General features: G+C 34.8%; 1 protein-coding gene across 1 annotated transcript in view; it reads right to left on the minus strand.

Annotated features, from left to right (window-relative positions):
* The window catches only part of RP1 (RP1 axonemal microtubule associated), a 286090-nt gene that overhangs the window by 244170 nt on the left and 17476 nt on the right, over positions 1–24444 (minus strand). The window contains exons 3-5 of the mRNA XM_069466500.1: positions 8814–8977; positions 5454–5540; positions 2849–2981 (exon numbers count right to left, since the gene is read on the minus strand). Of these exons, the coding sequence (XP_069322601.1) occupies positions 2849–2981; positions 5454–5540; positions 8814–8977 (384 nt within the window). The remainder of the gene's footprint in view (positions 1–2848; positions 2982–5453; positions 5541–8813; positions 8978–24444) is intronic.

Genomic DNA, 24444 nt, shown 5'->3' on the forward strand with positions numbered 1-24444 from the left:
AATGAAGTTGGACCCTTATCTTACATCATATGCAGATATTAACTAAAAATGGATTAAAGACCTAAATATAATACCTAAATCCATTAAATTCCTAGGGGGAAACTTCAGGATATCAAATTTGGCAATGATTTCTTAGATATGACACCCAAATCACAGGCAACAAAACCAAAAGGAGACAAGTGGGGCTACATCAAACTTAAAAACTTCTGCAAAGCAAAGGAAAAAATTAACAGTGTGAACAGGCAACCTACAGTATCGCAGAAAATGTTTTCAAATCATGTATCTGATAAGAGATTAATATCCAGAAAATATAAGGAACTCCTACAGCTCAACAACAGACAACTCAACTAAAAAATAGAAAAAGGGCTTGAGTAGACAATTCTTCAAAGAAGATATACAGATAGCCAACAAGCCTATAAAAATTCAACATCACTAATTATTAGAGAAATACAGTGGAAAACCACCTCACACCCATTAGGATAGACAATATCAATAAAAGAAAAACAAGTGTTGGGGAGAATGCAGAGAAATTGGAACCCTTGTGTGCTGTTGGTGGGAATGTAAAATGGTGCAACTAATATGAAAACAGCATGGAGATTCCTCAAAAATTAAAAATAGGATTACCATATGATCCAGCAATCCTATTTCTGGGTATATATCCAAAAGAATTCAAAGTAGAATTTCAGAGATATTTATATTTGTACACCTATGTTCATCACAACACTATTCACGATAGCTAAGAGGTGGAAGCAATCCAAACTTCCATTGCCAGATGAATGGATAAAGAAATTGTGGTATATATATACAATGAAGTATTATGCAGTCTTAAAAAGGAAGGAAATCCTGTTACATGCTAGGCCATGGATAAATCTTGGGAACTTTACTTTTAGTAAAATAATCCAGTCACGAAAGGACAAATATTGTATGATTACACTCATGATGTATCTAAAGTAGTTAAAGAAACAGAAAGTAGAAAGGTGGTTGCCAAGGGCTAGGAGGGGAGAAAGGAGAATTAGTATTTAATGGGTATAGAGTTCCAGCTTTTGTAAGATGCAAAAGTTCTAGAGACCTTCTGCGCAAGAATATAAATACACTAACATTCCTGAACAGCACATTTAAAAATGTTTAAGATGGTAAATTTAATGTCTGTGTTAGTTATCACAATTAAAAATAAAAATTTGAAAAAATAGCTCACACAGCCTGAAAGCCCACTTTTGGTCAGTTTTCTTAGCAACCCTTATCATCTACAGGAAATAATTCCATAATTACAAAACATATTTTTTCAGGTACATATGATAGTAAACTCATAAACCAGGTAGACTCTTTTATAGTTCCTTTTGCCTTAAATGACAAATATTACCGTAACTCTTTATAAGCTTAAAGGAACAAAATATGGCAAAAAAAATATTAATACAGCTTTCCTTATTTGTACCACCTACAACTGGTACGTCTATCTCTAGTGAAGGTGTTGCTTGTCTGTAATGATATCATTTCAGACACAGCATCAATCTTTGCTAGAATACTAGGTAAAAATATGGCTAGGGTCATTTATCATTTACTGTATGTACTACTGACCTAGATAACTAAAGGCTTGCCAAGTTTAAAAATAGCACATGACAGGGTATGGTTACAATACCAAGCCATGTGCAAAAACTGAAAAGAAAAATGTTTATTAATAAACCAAAAGTACCAAGCACTACAGAGAAGGCAAGTAAAATCAGTATGTATTTGCATAGTATGCCTTCTTTGAGCAGAATTTTATAGTTAAAACAAAGAGAGGAAAAAGCAAAAAGTGACCTCTGCATCATTGTTAACAGTGGCTAAGAACACGGCACCAGGTGAATATCTCCTCAGGTGAAAGGAAGAATGGTGAGAACAATGCTTATAAATGGTGAGAAAAATGGTTATAAATGGTAAAAACAATGTTCATGCAAGCCTAACTAGGTCTATTCATGGCTTTTCAAAAATGTCTTAACTTTAGAAACTTAAGAAGAATTTATCACACCTTATTTAAAAACCACAAATGAATTATGAGTCTGTGCAAATCTTTTAGCAGTTTATGTTCTCTCAAAAAGCTACACAGGTTGTAGGTACCTAAGACTAATGTGAGATAATACTTATTATTACTTATTTCTTTAGAAAACTAAGCTATCACATTTTTGATAGAACATAACTTGGACTGGAGAAAGATCTATTTTTACCAATTGTCCATTTAATAATTCTCCTATACCCTTATCCCATTCTCTTCCAAAGCTGGGGCCAACAGACCCAAGAGCAGATGGCTCTTATGGACAGTCACCCTGAACTCTTGTGGTGGGGAGCAGTGACTCCCTAACCCTGAGTAGATCAAGAGCCTACTCTCAGCCATATTTATACAAGGCTTGAACACATCTCTACTTTTGGCCAAACATTTAGAAAGTCATTGAGCAGTTGTGTCTTCATTTCCTGATCAAATAAATAAATTTTCAAAAATAAGGCAGAATCTGGTGGGCAAAATACACATTGACTTGCAATTCTTAGCCCTGGAGTAACATCATTTGACAGTCAATTTTCTCATGACCTTCTAAGAATTAATTTCCTTATTTTGATTAAGAGGCATTTCAGCTGACCTTCTAACAGGACTAACTGTTGAGCAGATCATATTCCTGAATGCCAGCATGTGAAACAACTAAAAAGCATTTAGACGCAGCTGCCATACCAGAGAGGTAGCTGATAAGAAACTAGCAGTCCTTATTCATTCATTTACTCACTTATACATTTACTCAACATATACTTACTGAGTTCCCTGTCCGTCAGCATTTAGGCAAACAGGTTTTATTTGTGTGTCCTAGAGTTGGATCTTCCCTACCTGGAAGGACAGGGTGTCCTTTATTTAAAATAGGAAATTCTCGACAGATTTCCCCATCTTCTTGATCCCGTGCCAACCATCGTTGAACAGGTATATAAAACTGAGTTCCAGAATTCATGTTCTGCAATTGTACCTACAATAACAATACTATTACTTGCAAAAATGTAGGAATGTTTTATCACAGAGACAAATAAAAGTTTTTTCTCCAAGCCTGCCACTTAGCTCAAAAATCTATTTTTTACATGAGAAATTCATTACTTGACAGGAAAAGGGATAATTTCTTCTTTTACTACCATCTCAAGTACAATGACATTTCTATTCTCTATCTCAAAATTTGTCTATATCTATTTATTCATTTTTTTTTTTTTTGAGACAGGTCTCACTATGTTGCCCAGGCTGGTCTTGAACTCCTGAGCTCAAGTAATCCTCTTGAGCAGCTGCACCTAAATTTTTCTATTTCTAATTTCTCTATTTTGAAATGTTTATATTAAACATGCCAATTTCCTCCCAAATTTTATGTCATTAATATTTTCCTATTTAAAAAGAGATAGTTTCCACCTCTCAGAAATTTTTTATTTTAAAATGATTTTATAAAAGATTAGCATGAGGTTATATTTTATATACTACAGATTCAAACTGATATAGTTCCCTCCTTGGATCCTTAGCAATGAATAAAAATCAAATAATAATTATTTGTTTGGGTACCTATTATATAACATATTATATCTATTTGGCCTGGAGTTAAGAATGTTAATAAATTCTGGTAGAAACTAGAAAAAGTAAAAAATCATCAAAAAGCAGAAACTATGTTTTCTGATTCTAAAACCTAGCCCTTCATGAGTAAGGTACCATCATTCTTTTAAAAGCTTCAGTGAGGTGTTATTTTATCTGATAAATTAATCTTACTCCCATTAAAATGCCTTAAATCAGAGATTTACAACTTTACTGTGTTTTAAAAATCACCTTGTTAAAAAGGTAGATTTTCAGCACCCAATCCTACTAAGCTTTGTGGGTCTTGGACAGGTCCAGCAATTCACTTTTTTTCTTTTTTAGAAACAGGGTCTCACTCTGTCACCCAGGCTGGAGTGCAGTGGCACAACTGTAGTTCACTGCAGCCTCAAACTCCTGGGCTCAAGAAATCCTCCTTAGTCTTGAGTAGCTAGGACTACAGGTGTGTGTCACTATGCCTGGCTAATTTGTTATTTTTTTGCTAGAGATGGGGTTTCACTATGTTGCCCAGGCTGGTCTCAAACTCCTGGCCTCAAGTGATCTTCCTGCCTTGGCCTGCCGAAGTGGAAATTCACATTTATAAATGCACATCAACTGTGATTCTGATCCAGTGTTACTTTTAGAAAAGGTTCCTAAGAACCACAGAGAATAACTATTGGTTTTCAAAGCCATTCTTAGCCTGATTTTTATATCATTTCTCTACAATACAATATAATCTTTTTGGATCACCTAACAGTTGTCTCAATATCCCAGCTTCATAATGAATGTGATCTTGCTTAATGGTTATCAATCAAATGAGACGGCAGGAGGATTAATGATAATTTTGATTAGTTTAGCTTACTGAGAGTGAAACAAGATATTATTATTATATATGATCACTTAAGAATTAATTTGAATATCATACTTCAAAAGTTCTATATAGCACAAAAGAGAGCATTATTTCACATAGAAGCCAGGCAGTAACTGTGAATTTTGAAATCTGATCTCTTCATTCTGTATTTTCATAAAGTGAGTTTTATTTTGTCATTCTGCTTCAGACTCCTTCATAACATTAATGTAAAGATGGCATTATTAACAACTATATATTCCTGCTAATGGAATTTTACAAATCTGTTTTTAAGGAATTACTCGTCTTCCATGAATTTCTAATTAATTTTCTCATATATCATAAAACCACAGAAAAGCAAGTTTGCCAAGAATATTAGGAATATGGCTAGCTGTTCTATGCATTTTGAAAACTTGTTTAGTTAAAGATCATTTATTTTGAAGCGATAGAAGATGTAAATACACTATACACAAAAATGGATGACAAGCTGGAAATGATTTCCAATGCTGGAGATCTGCATTTTCTGGCAATCATGGCAATAAGTAGAATTTTTCATTCTCAACAATGTAGAAAATTTAGGCCTTTTCTTTTTCTTTTTTCTCTTAAAAATACTCAAGGGGCATTATCTTGTTTAGCATGAATAGACTAAATTTCAGAGCTGGAAGTATTCAAGTCTAGTAGATTATTACAACACAATGATCTATTTTTACAATCTTTCTGAAGCAAATGACACACAGCTAGTCATCTTTACATCAGTAGTGCAACTCTATCAAGAAGCTATATGAGTTTATCCAGAGTCCCAGTAATTTTGTTTTCTTTGTGGAGAGGTGAAAGGATTGTTTGGTTGAAGTGCTTCCCTCAATCAATTATGGATTAATTAATTAATAAGAGCATATGATACTGCTGCCTTGAAGAATGTCCTGACTAAAAAGGTCCAGGTTTGATTCCATCAGTTCACAATAGGCATGAAATGCCTCCTACAGAGCTGATTCCTGAGATGAATTTGTAGAGGATTTTGCAAAGGATGGGAGGGTATTGATATATCCTTACCTCCTTACAGTGCCAGGAAGGGGAGCATCCACAGTTGGTATGACCAATACGAATCTTAAAGAGTGTTCCAATGTCTCCAACTGTGATCTATAAAGAGCCAAGGAAAAAATTTTCAATGTAATTTCACAAAATCCACTTAAAAACACCTTAGATCAAGACATTATATACTGATAAAGGGGTCAGTTCATCAAAAAGATGTAAGAATTATAAACAGATGCACACCTAACACAAAAGCACTGAAATGTAATAAGCAAAATTTAACAAAACTGAACGGAGAAATAGACAGTCTATGATAATAGTTGGAGACCTCAACACCCCACTTGAATAGTAGATAGAACAAACAGAGAAAAGAATAAGAAGGAAACAAAGGACTTGAATATTACACACCAACTGGACCTAACATCTATAGAACATTCCATCCAACAACAGAAAATTCTTTTCAGGTGCACATGAACATTTGCCAGGATAAATCACATTATGTAACAAAACAAATCTTGAAAATTTAAAAAGACAAATCATCCAGAGTCTCTTGTTCAAACACAATGGAATGAAACTAGAAATCAATACTAGAAGGAAAAGTGAAAAATTCAAATATGTGTAAATTAAACAACACACTCTTAAGCAACAAATAGGTCAAAAAAAGAAATTATAGCAAAATTAAATACTTTGAGATGAATGTAAACAAAAAACACAACATACAAAAACATATGGAATACAATGAAAGCAGAGCTCAGAGGGAAACTTATAGCTGTAAACATCTACACTAAAAAAGAAGAAAAATCTAAAATAAATAACCTAACTTTACATCTTAAGGAAATAGAAAAGAAAGAGCAAACTAAATCCTAAGCTAGCATAAGGAAGGAAATAATAAACATTAGAGTGATGATAAATAAAATAGAGCATATAAAAATAATAAAATTAATGAAACCAAAAGTTGGTTCTTAAAAAAAGGTCAACAAAATTAACCGACTTTTAGCTAGCCTAAGCAAGAAAAGATGAGAGAATTGCTAAAATCAGAAATAAAGCAAGGATATTGCTACTGACTTTACAAAAATAAAAAGGATTGTAAAGAATGCTATGAACACCTGTATGCCAACAAATTAGATAACCTAGATTAAATGGAAAAAAATCCCTAGAAACAAAAAAACCACCAAAACTGACTCAAGAAAAAATAGAAAATATGAATAGGCCTGGATCAATTAAAGAGATTGAATCAGTATCAAAAACCTCCCAAATGAATTGAAGCCTAGGACTGAAGTCTTCACTGGTGAATTCTACCAAAATATTTAAAGAAGAATTAACACCAATTCATCCCAAACTCTTCCCAAAAAATAGAAGAGATGGAAATTCTTCTTAACTCATTCTTCATGGTCAGCATTATGCTGATAACAAAGCCAAAGATGTAAATAGAGAAAACTACAAACCAAAACCCCTCATAAATGTAGATGCAAAAATCTTCAACAAAACTAGCAAACTAAATCCAGAAGCATAATAAAAGGATTATACACCATAATCATCTGGGATTCATCCCAGGAATGGAGATTGGTTCAACATCAAATACCACTGTGATATACTATATAAATAGAATGAATGGGGGGGACACATAATCATCTCAATTGATACAAAAAAACCACCCGTGACAAAATCCAACACTCTTTCATGATAAAAAAAACATTCAACAAACTAGGAAAAGAATTTCCTGAATACAATAAAGGGCATATGAAAAATCCATAGATAATATTATGCTCAGTGGTAGAAGACTGAAAGCTTTCCCTCAAATCAGGAACAAGACAAGGATACAAGTTTTTGCCACTTTTATGCAACACGGTACTCAAAGAGGGCAAGGCAACAAAAAGAGCTGAAATGTAGGTATCAGCACTCAGAAAAAAGAAGCATCAAATTATGAAAATAGTTTCCTGTGGGAGAGGGAAATGGGAATGAGGGGTTAAAGATGCTCCTTTCATATTGCAGAATTGAACATGATTTAGCCCTATAAACTATGTAAATGTATAATTCAATTTAAAAGTAAACATGAAACACTAAAATAGCAAAACAACAAAAAAAGCTCAGACTCCTTTTGCTATAGTCGTTTCTAAAATTATTTCTTACTCATGCAAAAGAAGTCAATTGTTCACTTTTACTTGTAGTGACCATCAACACAAGAAAGAGTTTCTTTAAATATTGACTCATATAGAAAGCACGGAAAGGATAGTTTAAACTAATCTAATGGGAACAATGGTTCCAAGTGGTTCAGCCTCTCCTGTGACATATGTGGGCCAAGTACACAGGTTGTAGTAAACCAAACATCCAGGATCACATTGAGGTGGCTGTCCTGTGAAGACTTAAGATACTTAAGGACACCTTTCCTTATTGTGATTTTATTCTATCTCCACCTGGTTCAAACCAATCCTTCTATGTATCCAGTCATTCATTCAACAGATATTATTAGGCACCTATAAAGTGCTAGCTGCTTGACCCATTTCAAGCTTCGCCCTTGATTGATGCTATTTCTGGTTTCAGTTTAAGAACATGGTACTGGTCTCCCCTGCTTTGTAGTTGTTTTTTTTTTTTTTTTGTTGAGACAGAGTCTCACTTTGTTGCCCAGGCTAGAGTGAGTGCCGTGGCGTCAGCTTAGCTCACAGCAACCTCAAACTCCTGGGCTCAAGCGATCCTACTGCCTCAGCCTCCCGAGTAGCTGGGACTACAGGCATGCGCCACTATGCCCGGCTAATTTTTTCTATATAGATTTTTAGGTGTCCATATAATGTGTTTCTATTTTTAGTAGAGACGGGGTCTCGCTCAGGCTGGTCTCGAACTCCTGACCTTGAGCAATCCACCCGCCTCGGCCTCCCAGAGTGCTAGGATTACAGGCGTGAGCCACCGCGCCCGGCCCCCCCCCCTGCTTTGTAGTTGTTACCTCTGTTTCTCTCTCAATCCTGATGTTAGTGTGTTTAGTCATGGTCTAATAACTTGACAACAACTAATAACTAATAAAAATAACTAATAACTTGATGACTGTCATTATTTGATAATTTTATTTTGCCCTTTTTGACTTGACTTTGAGCTTTATCTATAGAACCCGAAAGGCATAAGTCCTTGCTCCTGACAGCTACCCATATAAAAACAGTAAATGTTGACTCTCCAGTACTTCTCTCTAGCTATTGTCTCCTCCCATATTGCAGATTTACTTGTATTAAATCTTCTTGAGCAAAAACTTCCATAAATTACTTTTGATTGATCTTCTACAGGGCACATGGTGTTACAATAGGAAGAGCCCAGTTTCATAGAATGGATTCATTCCAAAGTACCTACCAGCTGTGTCACTTATATTAACAGGTTTTATTCAGTTTTATTACTTACAGTAAATATGTCTTCATGGCCATCCTGAAATTGAGCTCCATCTGTTCCATAAAGATATATGGGGGCTGAACTTCTATGTTGTCCATATAGTATAATATAAATCTGTGAGCTGGTCCCTGCATTTGGCAAGTCACTGGTGATTATGGAAACGTTCCATTTACTATCTATAAAAACACAAATAATACACAGCACTATGGCAACTTACACATACAGAACATTCAGAACAAGAGGTCGTCATAAAGCTAGGAGAATTCAGGATAGGCATAACTTACTCTTATTTATCTCCTCTGAAAAAGTGCCATAGCAGAGGATTTAGACTTGGTACTCAGTGAAATTACTATGTCTCACAATGTGACTGTGAGAATATTTCCCAGAAAATCTTTAATAAGGTGGCCAGAGAGATACCATTACACTATGACAGTTGGTCATGCCTGGATTCCAAGAATAACTATACATTAATAATTTCTCTGAAGCTCCCAGGGTTTTACCAAATATCTCCAATATTCTTAGCTCTAACATGCAGTACGTACATTCAGAATTACACTTTTTAAGATTTTTTTTAGTTTAGTTATTTTCCAAAATAAAAAAAGTGCAATAATTTATACAAGAATAGAAATGAGAATCAGATGAGTTAGAATTTGAGAAGTCATCTGTTATAATTTCTTCATTTATTATTTTAAGTATCCCCAATTAATAGATGAAGTAACTGAGTTCCACAAGCACTAAGCAAATTTTTATATCACCCAAAAACAAATGAAAACAATGCTAGAAAATATGTGGTTCATTGTGAATATAACTGAGACTAACATTATAGCACATTAATATAGTGGTATGATATAACTTCTTACAATTTCAATTTAATTTTGCCTGATTTCCTTAGAGTAAACATCAGCTGATCTATAAGAAAAGTGAAGTAATGAAAAATTAGAGAACACACTGAAGTTTATCTAAAAGATGAATACAAGGCAACAAAATTCAGACTACAGACTTAAAATGACATCCTACTCATTACACTGTGATTTCCTCTCTCCCAAGTTTGAACTAAAGTATATTTGCCATTTCAATCATTCCAATAATTAACCGAAGTCTAGAGTTAAATTTTATTTATATGGTATAATAAATGTGTTAAATTAATGTGTTTGTAAAAAATCTATTTTAAAACAGAAAATTCTATCTTATTTGTTCTAGACATAGTAAAAAGTCACGTTAGTCTACCAAATCATCTTGGTAGACAATCAGTTAGTAAATAAAAACATAATTTTAAAAAATTAGTACAGGATGATAACCTATCTTTAGCAACAGCAGAAGCAGTTAAATTGCAATTATAAACTATACAGCTGGGAAAATTCTAGATATTTTATATAAAATAACTAGTATTTAGTATTTGTTTGAATAAAATAAAATAAAGCTCTTCAGCTTCTGCTCTCTTAGAAATGCAGCAGAAAAGTTCAGGGGAGAATCAATTCTTGCTAAATGTGCAAGGACCAAATCAATAGGGAAAGAAATTGCATTTTCCAACAACTAGGATGAAAAAGGATAAAAAGTGTAGGAATGGAAATAAGAATGAAAATAATGAAATATGATGGCTATTTACTATAGGTCTTTGCACTTCCCTCAATCATTAAACTCATTAAAACCTTAGCCCTATAAGTGGAACAAAATCTAGAGATCATGAACCAAGATTCATCTTTCAGGTTATAACTTACACTGTAATCAAGTGAAAGCCAACAAGTCACTGAGTCATTACTAGGTGTCCAGAGCCTAGGGAGGAGTAGATAAAAAAGTCATTCTATAAAAAAGACACCTGCACCCGAATGTTTACAGCAGCACAATTCACAATTGCAAAGATGTGGAAACAATGCAAATGCCCATCAATTCATGAATGGATTAGTAAAATGTGGTATATGTATACCATGGAGTATAATTACTCAGCTATAAGAAATAACGGTGATATAGAATCTCGTTTGTTCTCCTGGAGAGAGTTGGAACCCATTCTATTAAGTGAAGTATCCCAAGAATGGAAAAATAAGCACCACATGTACTCACCAGCAAATTGGTTTCCCTGATCATCACCTAAGTGCACATTTGGGAATAACACCAATTGGGTATCAGACAGAGGTGGGGGGTGGGGGGAGGGGATGGGTGTATACCTACACGATGAGTGCGATGTGCACTGTCTGGGGAATGGACACGCTTAAAGTTCTGACTCGGGGGGATGGGGAAGGCATGGGCAATATATATCACCTGAACTTTTGTACCCCCATAATAAGCTGAAATAAAAAAAAAAAAGAAAAGAAAAAAAAACCATAAGATAATGTCTTTGTCCACCAATAGTTTATAATCTATAAGAGGTAATATTCCAACATACCAAAAAATTAAAAAATCAGAACATTCTTAATGTAAGATTTTAGTGAGATAAGGCCAGATCACAGAAAAACTAACAATGAAGAGGAGGAGGAGGGGGAGGGGGAGGGGTGATGGTCACAGGAGGAAGGGGAGGAGAAAGACAACAACAGGCCAAAAAAAAAGAAAAAAGATATATAAGTAGAAATTAAACAAAGAAGGTACAAAACCTTATGCTATAATCTTTGTTAAGTAGAAGTCAAAAGGCAAGTGAGACAGATTTCAGAAATTTGTAGCGCATCTAACCTAGCTTTCTCAGAAATACTATGGAAGAAAGAAGGTGAGTAGACAAAATTCTAAAAATCTTCTTAATACTCATATCCCCATTAATCCCCAATTTCAAAAAGAGTGTGTTGAAGGGGTGAGTAAATGAACTTGAGAAAAGCAGAATGCCGGTAGTGGGCACATAGCTTGATGAAAGACTGAAATTACCATAATGCACAAAATAAATAGAAAAATTGAATAGTTCTAGATCTTCTAAAATATAATAATAAATTTATAGTTTAGAATTTTTCCACAAAGAACTTCAGGCCCAAATGGCTTCACTAATGAATTTTCTATCAAACATTTAAAAAAAAACATTATCAATCTTACATAAACCCTTTGGAATAGCTCCCAACTCAATGTATGAGAACAGCATAACTCTGATACCAAAATAAAAAAACATAAGAAAACTACAGAGCAATAACCCTCATGAATGTAAATGAAAATATTCTCAACAAAATATCAGGAAATCAAGTGAACCACAATCTTTACGTTTATTCCAGGAATGCAAAGCTTTTTAACATTTGAAATCAATTCACCATATTAGCAGAATACAGGAGAACCTGAAATGTCACTCAGCAAAATTACTCATTAGAGAAATGTGAATAAATTAAAACCACAGTGAGATAGAGTACTATATACAATAGAATAACTAAAATTAAAAACAATGAAAATACCAAGCTTGGTAAGAATGTAGAGCAAATGGAACTCTCATGCATAACCAGAGGAAATGTGAAATGGCATAATAATTCTTGGAAACAGTTTGGTAGTTTCTTGTAAAGTTAAACAAACTTACTATATATCCATTAAATTCCATTATAGCAATTTACCCAAAGAAATACAAACATACACACAAAAGACTTGTACAAGAATTTTCATAGCAGGTTTATTCACAACAGTCAAAAATTGGAATAATCCAAATGTCCATCAACAGGTGTTATGAGTTAAATTCTGTCTCTAAAAAAGATATGTTCAAGTCCTAACCTCTGGTACTTATAAATATGGCTTTATTTTGAAAAGGGGTTGTTAGGAACAGGTAGAGGTTGGCAGCCCTAACCACAAGAAAAGAGGAGGGGGGCAAAATTGAGGAGGCCAGAGAGGATCTAGAACCAAGCCTGAAACAGGAGGAAATTAAGGTTAGGGACTTTTCCCTACCAGGAGCACATGCAAAATCTAGGAGTTCATGTCCAAAAGTAACCTTTTCCCCATTAACATACAGTAGCATAGTAAAAATCACACCCACCAGCAATATGACAGTTTACAAATTCCATGGCAACCCCTGGAAGTTACCTTATAAGGACAAAATTGGGGAGGGCCCTTAGCTCTAAGAATATCCACCCTTTTAACAGAAAAATAATGACTATTCCACCTACCATTTAGCATGTAATAAGGTGTAAACATAAAAGCAGAAGTGTGGTAAAACCCCAGGATCTTCTCCACTCGTGGAAACAGACCTGTTTCCCCTCAGAAAATGTACTTTCACTTTGTATACTGAAAGCCTGCAATAAAAGCTGCTTGTGTGGAAGTGCTAAGTGTCTGTCATCACTCTCTTGCACCAGCCCTGCTTGTGATTTTTCCAAGCAAGGAGCCAAAGAACCAGAACGACACCCCTCAGAAATCAACTCTGACACAGTCACTGCAGATATAATTAAGACATAAATTTAGAAGAGGTCATACTGGAGTAGTGTGGGTTCTTAATATAATATGACTTAGAAAAGAGACACACAAGGAAAATGCCATGTGAAGATGGAGGCAGATTAGGGGGATACATCTACAAACCAAGGAATGCCAAGGACTGTTAGAAACCACCAGAACCTAGGAGAGACACACAGAACAGACTGCTCCTCAGAGAACTCAGAAGGAACCAACCTGCTGATACCTTGATTTCAGATTTCTAACCAACAGAACTATGCATGTATAAATTCTATTGTTTTAAGGCACCAATTTATAGTATTTTGTTACAATAGACCCAGGAAACTAAAACATTTTTGGTAATAGGAAGTGGGGTGCTTCTGTAACAACTTAAAATGTAGAAGTGGCTTTGGAATTACGAAATAAGTAGAGACTGGAAAATTTTTAAGGCACATGCTGGAAAAACCCTAGATTGCCTTGAAGAGATTATTGCTAGAAATATGAATTTTAAGGTGCTTCTAGTGAGGTCTCAGATGGAAATTAGAAAGATGTTACGGGAAAGTGGAAGAAAATGATTCTTGCCATAAAGTGACAGAGAACTTGGCTGAATTGTGCTGTGCGGTTTGCAGGATGGAAAGTAGAAATATAAGTGATGAACTTGGATATTTACCTGAGGAGATTTCCAATCAAAGTGTGGAAAGTATGGCCTGGTTTTTTCTTGCTGCTCACTGAAAAATTCAAGAGGAAAGAGATAAATTGAGGAAGAAATTGTTGAGCAAAAAGGAAGCAGTACTTGATGACTTGGAAAACTCTCAATCTCCCTAGATATGCTCTGGAAATAGGGCCAAGGGTCTGCCTGGCCAACCTCTTGCTAATGAGATGCAGTATGTGATTTATTGATCCAATCAGTCACCTCAGCAGAAGCCAGGAATAGAGATGGAGTTATCCGGGAATGATCTGTAGAGAACCCTTTTGTCTAACAGTGTGGATCACCTTAACATCCAAAGAAGACCAATAAGGTTTCAGAGAATTTTATTCCATCAGATAAAAGAAACAGAGATGTGACAAAATGAAGGAAGAATGCCGCTGAGGGCCAAAGAAAGTAGAGCCATTTCCCTGGTGTGCTGAGGTGGGGCTGCTGCCCTAGTAAGGTCCAGAGAACAAAGCATTAAGTTATAGAATGTTATTCTAAGGCCTTGAAATCTAATGGAGTTGCCTTTCTAGGTTTCTAACTTGCTTGGAACATGTGATGCCTTTTCTCCTTACTATTTCTTCCTTTTGGAATGGGAGTACCTATCCTATGTCTGCCCCACCATTGTATTTTGGAAGCAGATAATCTTTTCTCTAGTTTCACAGGTCTGTGAATAGAGAGGAATTTCGGCCCAACATGGATTATACCCAGAGTCTCACTCATACCTGATTTAGATAATATATAAAATGAGATTTGGGACTTTGTGAAATTATAATATTTATACAGGACTTTGAATTTAAAGTTGATGCTGGAATGACTAAGACTGTTGGGAATGCTGGGATGGGGTAAATGCATTTTGCACATAAGAAGGACATGAATTTTCAAAGTCTAGAAAGCAAACTGTTGTGGGTTGAACTTAGTCAAATATGACTAGTGCTCTTGTAAGAAAAGGAGAAGATACAGAGACAGAGACAGAGGGAAGTATGCCACATAAAGATTGGGGCAGAGAGTTGAGCTATCTGGCTGCAAGCCAAAGAATGCCAAGGACTGCAGGCAACCACCAGAAGCTAGAGAAGCAGAAGGATCTTCCCCTAGTGTCTTCAGCCTCTCCCTCCTCCACAAAGGTAACCACTGTCCTGATTTCTAACACCATAGGTTAGTTTTTGCCTATATTTAAACTTTGCATAAATGGAATCATACAGTCTCTATTCTTTTGTGTCTGGCTCCTTTTGTTCAACATCATGTTTGTGAGATTCATCCATTTGCCTCTAGCAGTAGTTTGTTCATTTTCATTGCAGTGTATACCCATTGCATGCATACACAACTTATTTATCCATTCTACTCATGATGGACATGTGGGTGGTATCCAGTTTAGGGCTATAATGAAAAATACTATGAACATTTTATACATGTCCTTGTTACATATACATATGCATTTCTGTCAAGTATACATGCAGTAGAGGTACTGCTGGGTCACAGAGTATATGCATGATCCAGTTTAATAGATAATGTCAAATTTTTTTTTCAAAGTGTTCATACAAATTTACACTCTCACTAGCAGTAGTTCTATTGCTTTGACCACACTTAGTATTGTTAGTCTTTTTTATTTTGCCATTCTGGTGAATGTGAATAGTGGTATAGAGTTTGCTTTTTATTGTGGTAAAAAACATAACATAAAATTTACAATCTTAACTATTTTTAAGTGTACAGTTTGGTAGTGTTAAGCATATTCATATTGTTGTGAAAAAGATCTCCAGAACTTTATCTTACAAAAGTGAAACTCTATACCCATTAAACAACTCCCTTTCCTTAGACTCTTTACCCCCAGCCCCTAGTAACCACCATGTTAGTGTTTCTATGAATTTGACTTTAGACACCTCAGATAAGTGGACACATATGTCATCTTGAGATCTAGACTCTGAAACATGTTTTAGACAAGTTAAACTTTGTCTCAGCTTCTTTGTTCAGAGAATAGGAATAATACATTCCTCATATGATTTTTATGAGAGCTAAATCAGACATTTGTTAAGCATATAGTACAATGCCTGTTACATAATGGCTAATCAATAAAGAAAAGTTATTATCATTGTAATTGCCATAGAATTACCAATTTTGCATCAATTCAGTCATGCATCCTATCCTCAAGAGGGCAGTATCACTTTCATAGGACAAAAACTGGTTCTTGGAGGCAAAAAATTTTAAATATACAATGCTTTGCGGCCCCCCAAAACTCAGTACTATCCAAAAAAACATTCTTCCTTAGTGTTTTGTTTCTCTCATTAGCAGATGGCAATAATGGGGAAAAAAAGTTGAGAAACTCATTAATTAGGCTACTTAAGAATGACATATAAAGACTGTTATCAGTGTTGTAAATTTCAATGAACAAGTTTATTGCATAAATGAAAATTAATCTCCTGTAGTACAAAATTAGAGAAATAATGCCTGTGTCTGTCTACATACCTGAATGATTGCAACTCATATACCCAGCAATAAAATGAAACAGAAAAGAAAGAGGATCAGCTTCCAGAGCAATAACTATGTAGCCAATAGATTATAATAGTGTCTATAAGGAAATTTATATTAGTGGGCATTAGCCAAAAATAAATCACAAATACTTGGGTTTAAACCATTGGAAATTAAACTGCAAGCAATGCAACAACAAGCAAAGTGTTTAATCTTAGCCATTGTTGTTTGAAGAAGACTGTGTAAAATCAGAAGTAGCCATAAAATAAACTAAATCATTTATGAGTAGCACAAGATATAAAACTACTATTAAATAACTTTCTCTTTTCATGCCAGAAAAGCCTTTTTTCTGCTCTTTGCCTCCTAAAGCAAGAAAATACCAATTTGAGCATCCAAGATAATAACAGACTGCTTTACAAATGGGCAGGGTCATTAGGTGCAGTTCTCTCTAGTTCGCTTCTGCATACCACCTCTAGGCACCAAGCTAACTTGACTCCATCATCTTTCTATGGTATTTCTATTTTCACCTAAGAATATAAGGCCCAAGGCTACTTTTCTGGCTGTGGATAAAAATTCATCCAGAGTGGGGCAAAATTCCAAGCTAGGCACTCAAGGCTTTCTTTTTTTTTCCCCAGGATATTATGAGGGTACAAATATTTTGGTTACAAGTTCTGACTTTGCCTCACCCAAGCCAGGATTAGAGGCGTGCCTTTCCCCCATACAATGCTCACTGCATCCACTAGTTGTGAGTTTACCCACCCCATCCCCCCAACACCCAATGAATATTACTACCATATGAGCACTTTAGTGTCGATCAGTTAGTACCAATTTGATGGCGAGTACATATGGTGCTTATTTTTCCATTCTTGTGATACCTCACTTCGGAGAATGGGCTCAAGCTTTACCCAGGATAATATACGAGGTGCTAGATCACCATTCTTTTTTGTAATTTAGTAGTATTCCATAGTATACATATACCATATTTTATTAATCCACTCATGGATTGATGCGTACTTGGGTTGTTTCCACATCCTTTCAATAGTGAATTGTGCTGCCATGAACATTCGGGTGCAGATGTCTTTATTACAGAATGTCTTTTGTTCCTTTGGGTAGATGCCTAGTAGTGTGGTTGCTGGATCAAATGGTATTTCTATGTTTAGCTCTTTGAAGTATCTCCAAATTATTTTCCACAGGTGTTATACTAATTTGCAGTCCCACCAGCAGTGTAAGAGTGTTCCTATCTCTCCACATCCTCGCCAGCATTTGTTGTTTTGGGAATTTTTGATACAGGTCATTCTTACTGGAGTTAGGTGATATCTCATTGTGGTTTTGATTTGCATTTCCCTAATGATTAGAGATGTTGAGAATTTTTTTATATGTTTGCTGGCTATTATTCTGCCTTCTTTTGAAAAGTTTCTGTGCATGTCCTTTGCCCATTTATTGATGGGGTTGTTTGATTTTTTTCTTGTTGATTTTTTTGAGTTCTATATAGATCCTTGTTATTAGCCTTTTATCAGATGTGTAGAAAGTAAATATTTTCTGCCATTCTGTAGGTTGTCTATTTGCTCTCATGATAGTTTCCTTGACTGTGCAGAAGCTTTTTAATTTGATCAGGTCCCATTTATTTATTTTTGTTGCTGCTGTGATTACTTTGAGGGTCTTCTCCATAAATTCTTTGCCTAGGCCGATGTCTAAAAGAGTCTTCCCTACATTTTCTTCTAGGATGCTTAAGGTTTCATGCCTTAGGTTTACGTTTGTTATCCATTGTGAGTTGATTTTTGTAAGAGGTGAGAGGTGGGGATCCAGTTTCAATCTTCTGCAAGCTGAAAATCAAATAAAAAATGCAGCACCTTTTACAATAGCTTCAAAGAAAATTAAATATCTAGGAATATATTTAATGAAAAGGTGAGAGACACGTACAGGGAGAACTACAAAACGCTAAGAAAAGAAATTGTAGAAGATATATAAACAGATGGAAAAATATACCTTGCTCATGGATTGGCAGAATCAATATTGTTAAAATGTCCATACTACCTAAAGTGATCTACAGAATTAATGCAGTCCCTATCAAAGTACCATCATCATTCTTTACAGATCTAGAAAAAATAATTCTATGCTTTGTATGGAACCAGAAAAGACCTCATATAGGCAAAGCAATCTTAAGCAAAAAGAACAAACTGGGAGGTATCAGTCTACCAGACTTCAAGCTTTACTACAAGGCTATAGTAACCAAAACAGCATGGTACTGGCACAAGAACAGAGATATAAACTGTTGGAACAGTACTGAGAACCCAGAAATGAAACCATCCGCTTATTGTCATCTAATCTTTGACAAAGCAGACAAAAATATACACTGGGGAAAAGAATCTCTTTTCAATAAATGGTGCTGGGAAAACTAGATAACTACATGCAATAGATTGGAACTGGATCCCTACCTCTCAAGGCTTTCTTTAGTCTTCAACTGCTGATTCAGAGTTTGAAGAGGGAAATGAAAGAACCTGGAATAGCCAAAGAAATTTTGAAAGAGAACAAGTTGGAAAAATGTACACTCCTTGGTGTCAAGACTTACTATGAAGCTACAGTAATCAAGACAGTAGGTTTTGGCGTACAAACATATGCACAAATCAATGAAATATGATAGAGAATGCAAAAATACACCTCCACACATATGGTAGATGAATTTTTGACAAAAGACTATCTTTTTAATTCAAAGTATTCAATGGAGAAAAGACAGTCTTTTCAACAAAGAATGCTGGAATAATTGGATATCCATGTAAAATAAAATTAACCTCAGCCCTCACCTTCTACCATATGTTAAAAAAAATAGCTAAAATGGGACAAGTGGACCCAATATAAGAACTAAAACTATGAAATTCCTAAAAGAAAACATGGGAGAAAATCTTGCCATTGAGATAGGAAAAGATTTCATAGATAGGACTTGAAAAGCATGAACCATAAAAAGAAAATTAATAAACTGGATTTTACCAAAATTGAAAATTTGCTTACTCAAAGTCCTACCATTAACAAAAGGAAAAGACAAGCTATTAGACTAGATTCACTACAAGAAGCCTGTGCAAAACATACCTCTGAATATACTGTAGCCAGAATATATAAAGAACTCTTGCAACTCTAGACTTCAAATACTCAATAAAAAATAAGATTTGAAAAAGACACTATACCACAAAAGACATAAAAATGGCAATTGAGCACATGAAAAGATGTTCAACATCAATAATCATTACAGGAATACAAATTAAAACCACAAAGTAATACTAATAAACACACACTAGAATGGCTAAAATTTAAGACTGATAATAACAACAAGTGCAAGCAAGAATACACAGCAACTAGAACTCTCATACATTTCTGATGGGGATGTAAATGGTACAGCTACCTTTGAAAGCAGTTAGCAATTTCTTAAAAAGTTAAACATAAGATTACTATACAAGCTAGCAATTTCATTCCTAAATATTTCAATAGGAAAAATGAAAAATGTATGTTCTGCAAAAAGACTTGTACATGAATGTTTATATAACTTATATTCATAATAGCCAAAAACTGAAAATAAATGTCTGTTAACTGGTAAATATATAAACAAATTGCAGCAACGAAGGACAAACTGATTCAGGCAGCAATAATAAATCTAAAAATTGTTTAATAAGTAAAAGAAGCAGATATCAAAGACCACATATCATATAATTCCATTTACATGAAACTCTGGAAAAAACACTATAGCCAAGAAAGTGAATTAGTGGTTTCCAAGGACTGGGCAAAGTGGGGAAGGGATTGGCTATAAAGGAAAGGAAAAGTAATGTTTAGGATGATGGATATGTTCAATTATCTTGATTGCTGTGGTGGTTACATGGATACAAATATTCTTCAAAACCCATTAAATCAGACATTTGAAATTGACAAATGTTATCAAATGTAAATTATGCCTAAAGTTTCTGAGAGAGAGAGAAATAAGGAAATAGAAAAGTATGGAATCATCAGTTTGTCATCTTCAGGTAATAGTAATAGCAGAAATTTGAGAAGGGGAGGCAGGTCACATTTACAGGAGCAGAAATGAGAATGGCTTAGTACTTTTGACATTGGGATTGGAAGATAAAAGACAAAAACTTTCAAAATTATTGAATTATTTCTAATCTATAATGTGATATCATTTTTATTAGTTAAGCATGAGAGTAGAATAAAGGTATTTTCATATATTCAAGATTTCAAAAAACATATTTCCCAGGCACCCTTTCTTATAAGCTATCAGAGATTTGCTCCATCTAAAAATGAAGGCCTAAACTAAGAATAAGATATGGATTTCAAGAAATGGGACATCCACCATAGAAAGGGAGAGGAGATTCCCAAGATGGTGTTGAAGGAAAGCTCCAGGAAAGCAGTAGCACAGCAGGCCTCTACTGAAAACAGTTCATGTTGGATGAGGAAGGAGTGGGGTAGGCTGTTGGGAAGGAACTTTAAGAGGAATGCCCCCAAGAAAAATAATGTCCCCAAGGAAAAGGAAAATAGAACTGACATGCACTTCTATGCTGACAGAAATTTATAGCTCTGGGTAAGCATTTAGTAATGAATGAGTGATGGTCAATTTTTAACTCCAGGGAAAACAAAAAGTAGTTCAAGAAAGAAAATGTAGTCAGAATATACTAAGAGGCTCATCTGGGGAAAATATTTACATAGTTATTAAAATTAAAACCCTGTAGAGTGATTTAACAGAAGACTATATTAGGAGGTACAGGAAGTGAAAGGTTAGAGATGGAGAACATTAGTACATAAAATATAAAACTAAAAAAAGCAATATTTTTCCAAATACAGAAATAAATAGCAGAAGAAAAAGCTAAGAGTTTTAAAGGAAGATGCCTCTGTGGAGTGGGAATTAAGTATATAAAGGATCAAAAAGTGGTCTATTTTTTATTTTGAGCCTTGCACTTCTACCTGATTAAAACTAGTTATAAATGTATAACTTTGATAAGAAATAAAAATGCAAATGAATTGAAAGAAGTAAAACTTCTGAGTTGGATAACCTGCAGGTGTAGGTTCACTATGTGGTTTTGGGTCTCCTAGTCCTGTAGAAACTAGGAGATCGGCTGCATGAATAGCTGCATAGTCTTATCCAGGTAGGCATTCACTCTGGACCCCATTCCTATTCCACTAGTGACCACCCATGAGTTAAGTCAGTCCTATCAAGACATCCTCTATCACTCCACATACTTCGTATCAGTCAAACATTTCATGTTAACTCAATTTGTTGATCCAGATGAAGGTCTACATTACAACTATGCCTAGTGGACTGCCAAACAGGATCTACCAAGATAACTTCAACCTCCTGAAGGAATAGAGAGCCAGACTGAATCCCCATATTGCTATTCTCTACCATGCTTCCTGCAAGGGTGAGAGGACAGAGGCCATTGTGCAGGTTGGTGTATGCTAATGGGTAAACAGGGAGAAAGCAAGCAAAAGCATAAAAAACAATTCTATAGAGGTTTCTGTTGGTCCAAGTCATTCTTCATATAACAACTTTTTATTTTGACTGAGAATTCCCACTAATAGAACTATATTTCAATGTGAGCCTAGAACAAACTCCAATGTCATTTAAATGATGTGTAATTATTCTTTTGGAGTCTCTACACCAACAATCATGACAATAAATGGGACATATATCTACACAAGTGTTGTGAGTTTTGTTATGCTTTCTTTTTAATTTTGTCTTAAGGTCTTTCTTTTAAGAGTGGCCATATACTCTAGCCTTGCACTGACCAGGAATCCAAGGGATTTGGTCATGGATGTTTACAGTGTACCTTTCACAGGACGCTTCTTTATCCTGGTGTACAGCCTACTGCCTAAGTGTCTAGCCCACGACCAGGTGTAGCCCTCATGCAAAACTATTTTTATAGGCAGATGCCTTTGTGGCTCTTGTCTGACCTGTGTGCAGTTTACTTCTGTCAAGATAGACAATCTCTAAGAGAGCCTGGACCAGGAAGAAGGCTAGGTTAGAGTGTGTGACAAGTGATACACAATTAAGTGAAAGCAAAATATATGAAACAGAAGAAATTTATTATTCACAGTTCCCAGCGAGGTCAGGGGTGCCAACAGGAAGTCTGGGGGAAGCAGGGAGCTCAACTGGCAAGAGAGACAGAGGGAGGGAGGGTGAAAAAAAGGTGGGGGGAGAGAGAGAGACAGAGATGGGGGGAATCTTTGGGACTATGCCTTTATTAAGGTCCATGGCCTTATTCCTTAGGCTTTCCCCTAGGGGTTGGAGATAGACTGGTTTAAATAAGTAAGTCCCCCTCTTCATTACAATTTATCATGGTCAGTAGCTGTGGGGTGTATTGGGTTTTGGGTCACAGAGATAAGGAACAAGTGGGCTCCATGGCAAACAACTACACGGGAAAGTAAAGTTTTAACTAGGCCAAAGGTGACAGGGTAGGACTGGGTTTCAAATAGGCCTAAAAATGGATGCTGAGGCAGCAACTGTATCAAATTTATGACAGTAAGTATATATATGTATGTGTGTGTATAAATATATATGAATATCCATACATGAATATAAACATAGTATTTAGTGTCATTCACCTCTAACCATGTTTAGTGCTAATAAAATGAATTCCTGTGATGTGTAAGTCATGTTTGTCCATGAACCTAACATCCTATCTTAATTTACTTTATTTTATTGATTCACCTGAGATTTAAGCAGTCTTACTCAGGTAGTAGTCTAGAGACTCCAGCCATTCATCAACATTAGTGTTACAAAAGATAAGAACTATTCTCAAGAGGAAAAGCATTTAAATGATTTTTACTCCATTGCCTTCTGTTGTTTTTGTTCTTGGTGTTATTATGATAACCTATGCATGAATCAGAAAGTAAACATTGATAAGGTATTGAAATGTCTGTGCAGAGAGAAAGGGCTGATGTGCATATCCTTTAGGAAGAATTCCAATTGCTAAAAATCAGTTACTGTATATTAATGTCTAAAGTCCATGCTGAGTATTGTTTACTATTTTCTATCCAGAACAAGACTAACAGATCTGTTTTAAACCATCAAATGTACTAAGACTTGTCCCTGTTTGAAAGTTTGCTGTTTTTTTGTTTAATTTTAGAAAGCTTTTTCAGTCATACACTGTTTTCTATGACTTGGGAATATTCCCTTAATAATTTAGCACTTAAGTCTTTGGGAGATAAACTCTTTAAGGGAAACATTGTAAAACACCTTGAAATGGACAAAAAAAAAAAATTTACTTAATGTCTTATCCGGCACATTCTTAGGGGTTATCTGTGTTTTCATTATCATTAAATTATCTTACAATCCTATAAATTGTAAAAAAAAAAAAAAAAAATTGAATAAAGCAAACTATTCTTATCCATAGAAATATAAATTAGTTATTTGTCTAGTAGAGTGTAATTAATTATTGTCCTGGACAGACTCAAATTCATTTCAGCATTTCTTATCTACATATTTTTGTTGATACTTTAAATTCTCCTTTGAACTCAATGTAATATGTTAATGGTTTCCTAGTTAATTTATAAGTTAAAAAATCTTTGGTACATGTTCATGTTATATCTATATTGAATTCATGATTGTGCTTTTAAAAAAATTATCCTTTAATAACTTAATGGACAAGAGAGGAAAACAGTGGGGAAAGTATTAAGTATTTTGGATTAAAATAACTTTGACTTACTATGCTATCCTGGCTAGTTATGGAATCCCTCTTAGCCTTGATTAACAGGGAATAAAAAGTCACTTCATGTTTTCAGGGTAGATCTGTATATATAGTATCAAACCACAAAACTCAGGACTATTTATGAAGATTAAATATAGACATGAAAGTCAAAGTGCTTCTTTACTGGCCCCTGTGAGTCTTAGTCAATGTGCTGCTACATTGAAGATACTATTACCTATCTGAGGGGGTTACTGTGAGGACCAACTGAGATAATATATATAAAGAACACAACACAATATTTGGCATCAAGTACTACTCAAACTATTAGTCACTTTTATCTTTGTAAAGAGTCATATGACTAAATACTGAAAATATTACATTTCTTTTACAAATATGTACACCTGAGTGTCTATATATATATATGTGTGTGTGTTTGTGTGTGTGTGTATATATATATATAAGCACCCAATAGAGCTAACTACTTCTTGACTGGAAGAACACCAACTTTTGAGAA

The sequence above is a fragment of the Eulemur rufifrons genome, chromosome 3, assembly GCF_041146395.1.
Source record: "Eulemur rufifrons isolate Redbay chromosome 3, OSU_ERuf_1, whole genome shotgun sequence".
Taxonomy (NCBI): Eukaryota; Metazoa; Chordata; class Mammalia; order Primates; family Lemuridae; genus Eulemur; species Eulemur rufifrons.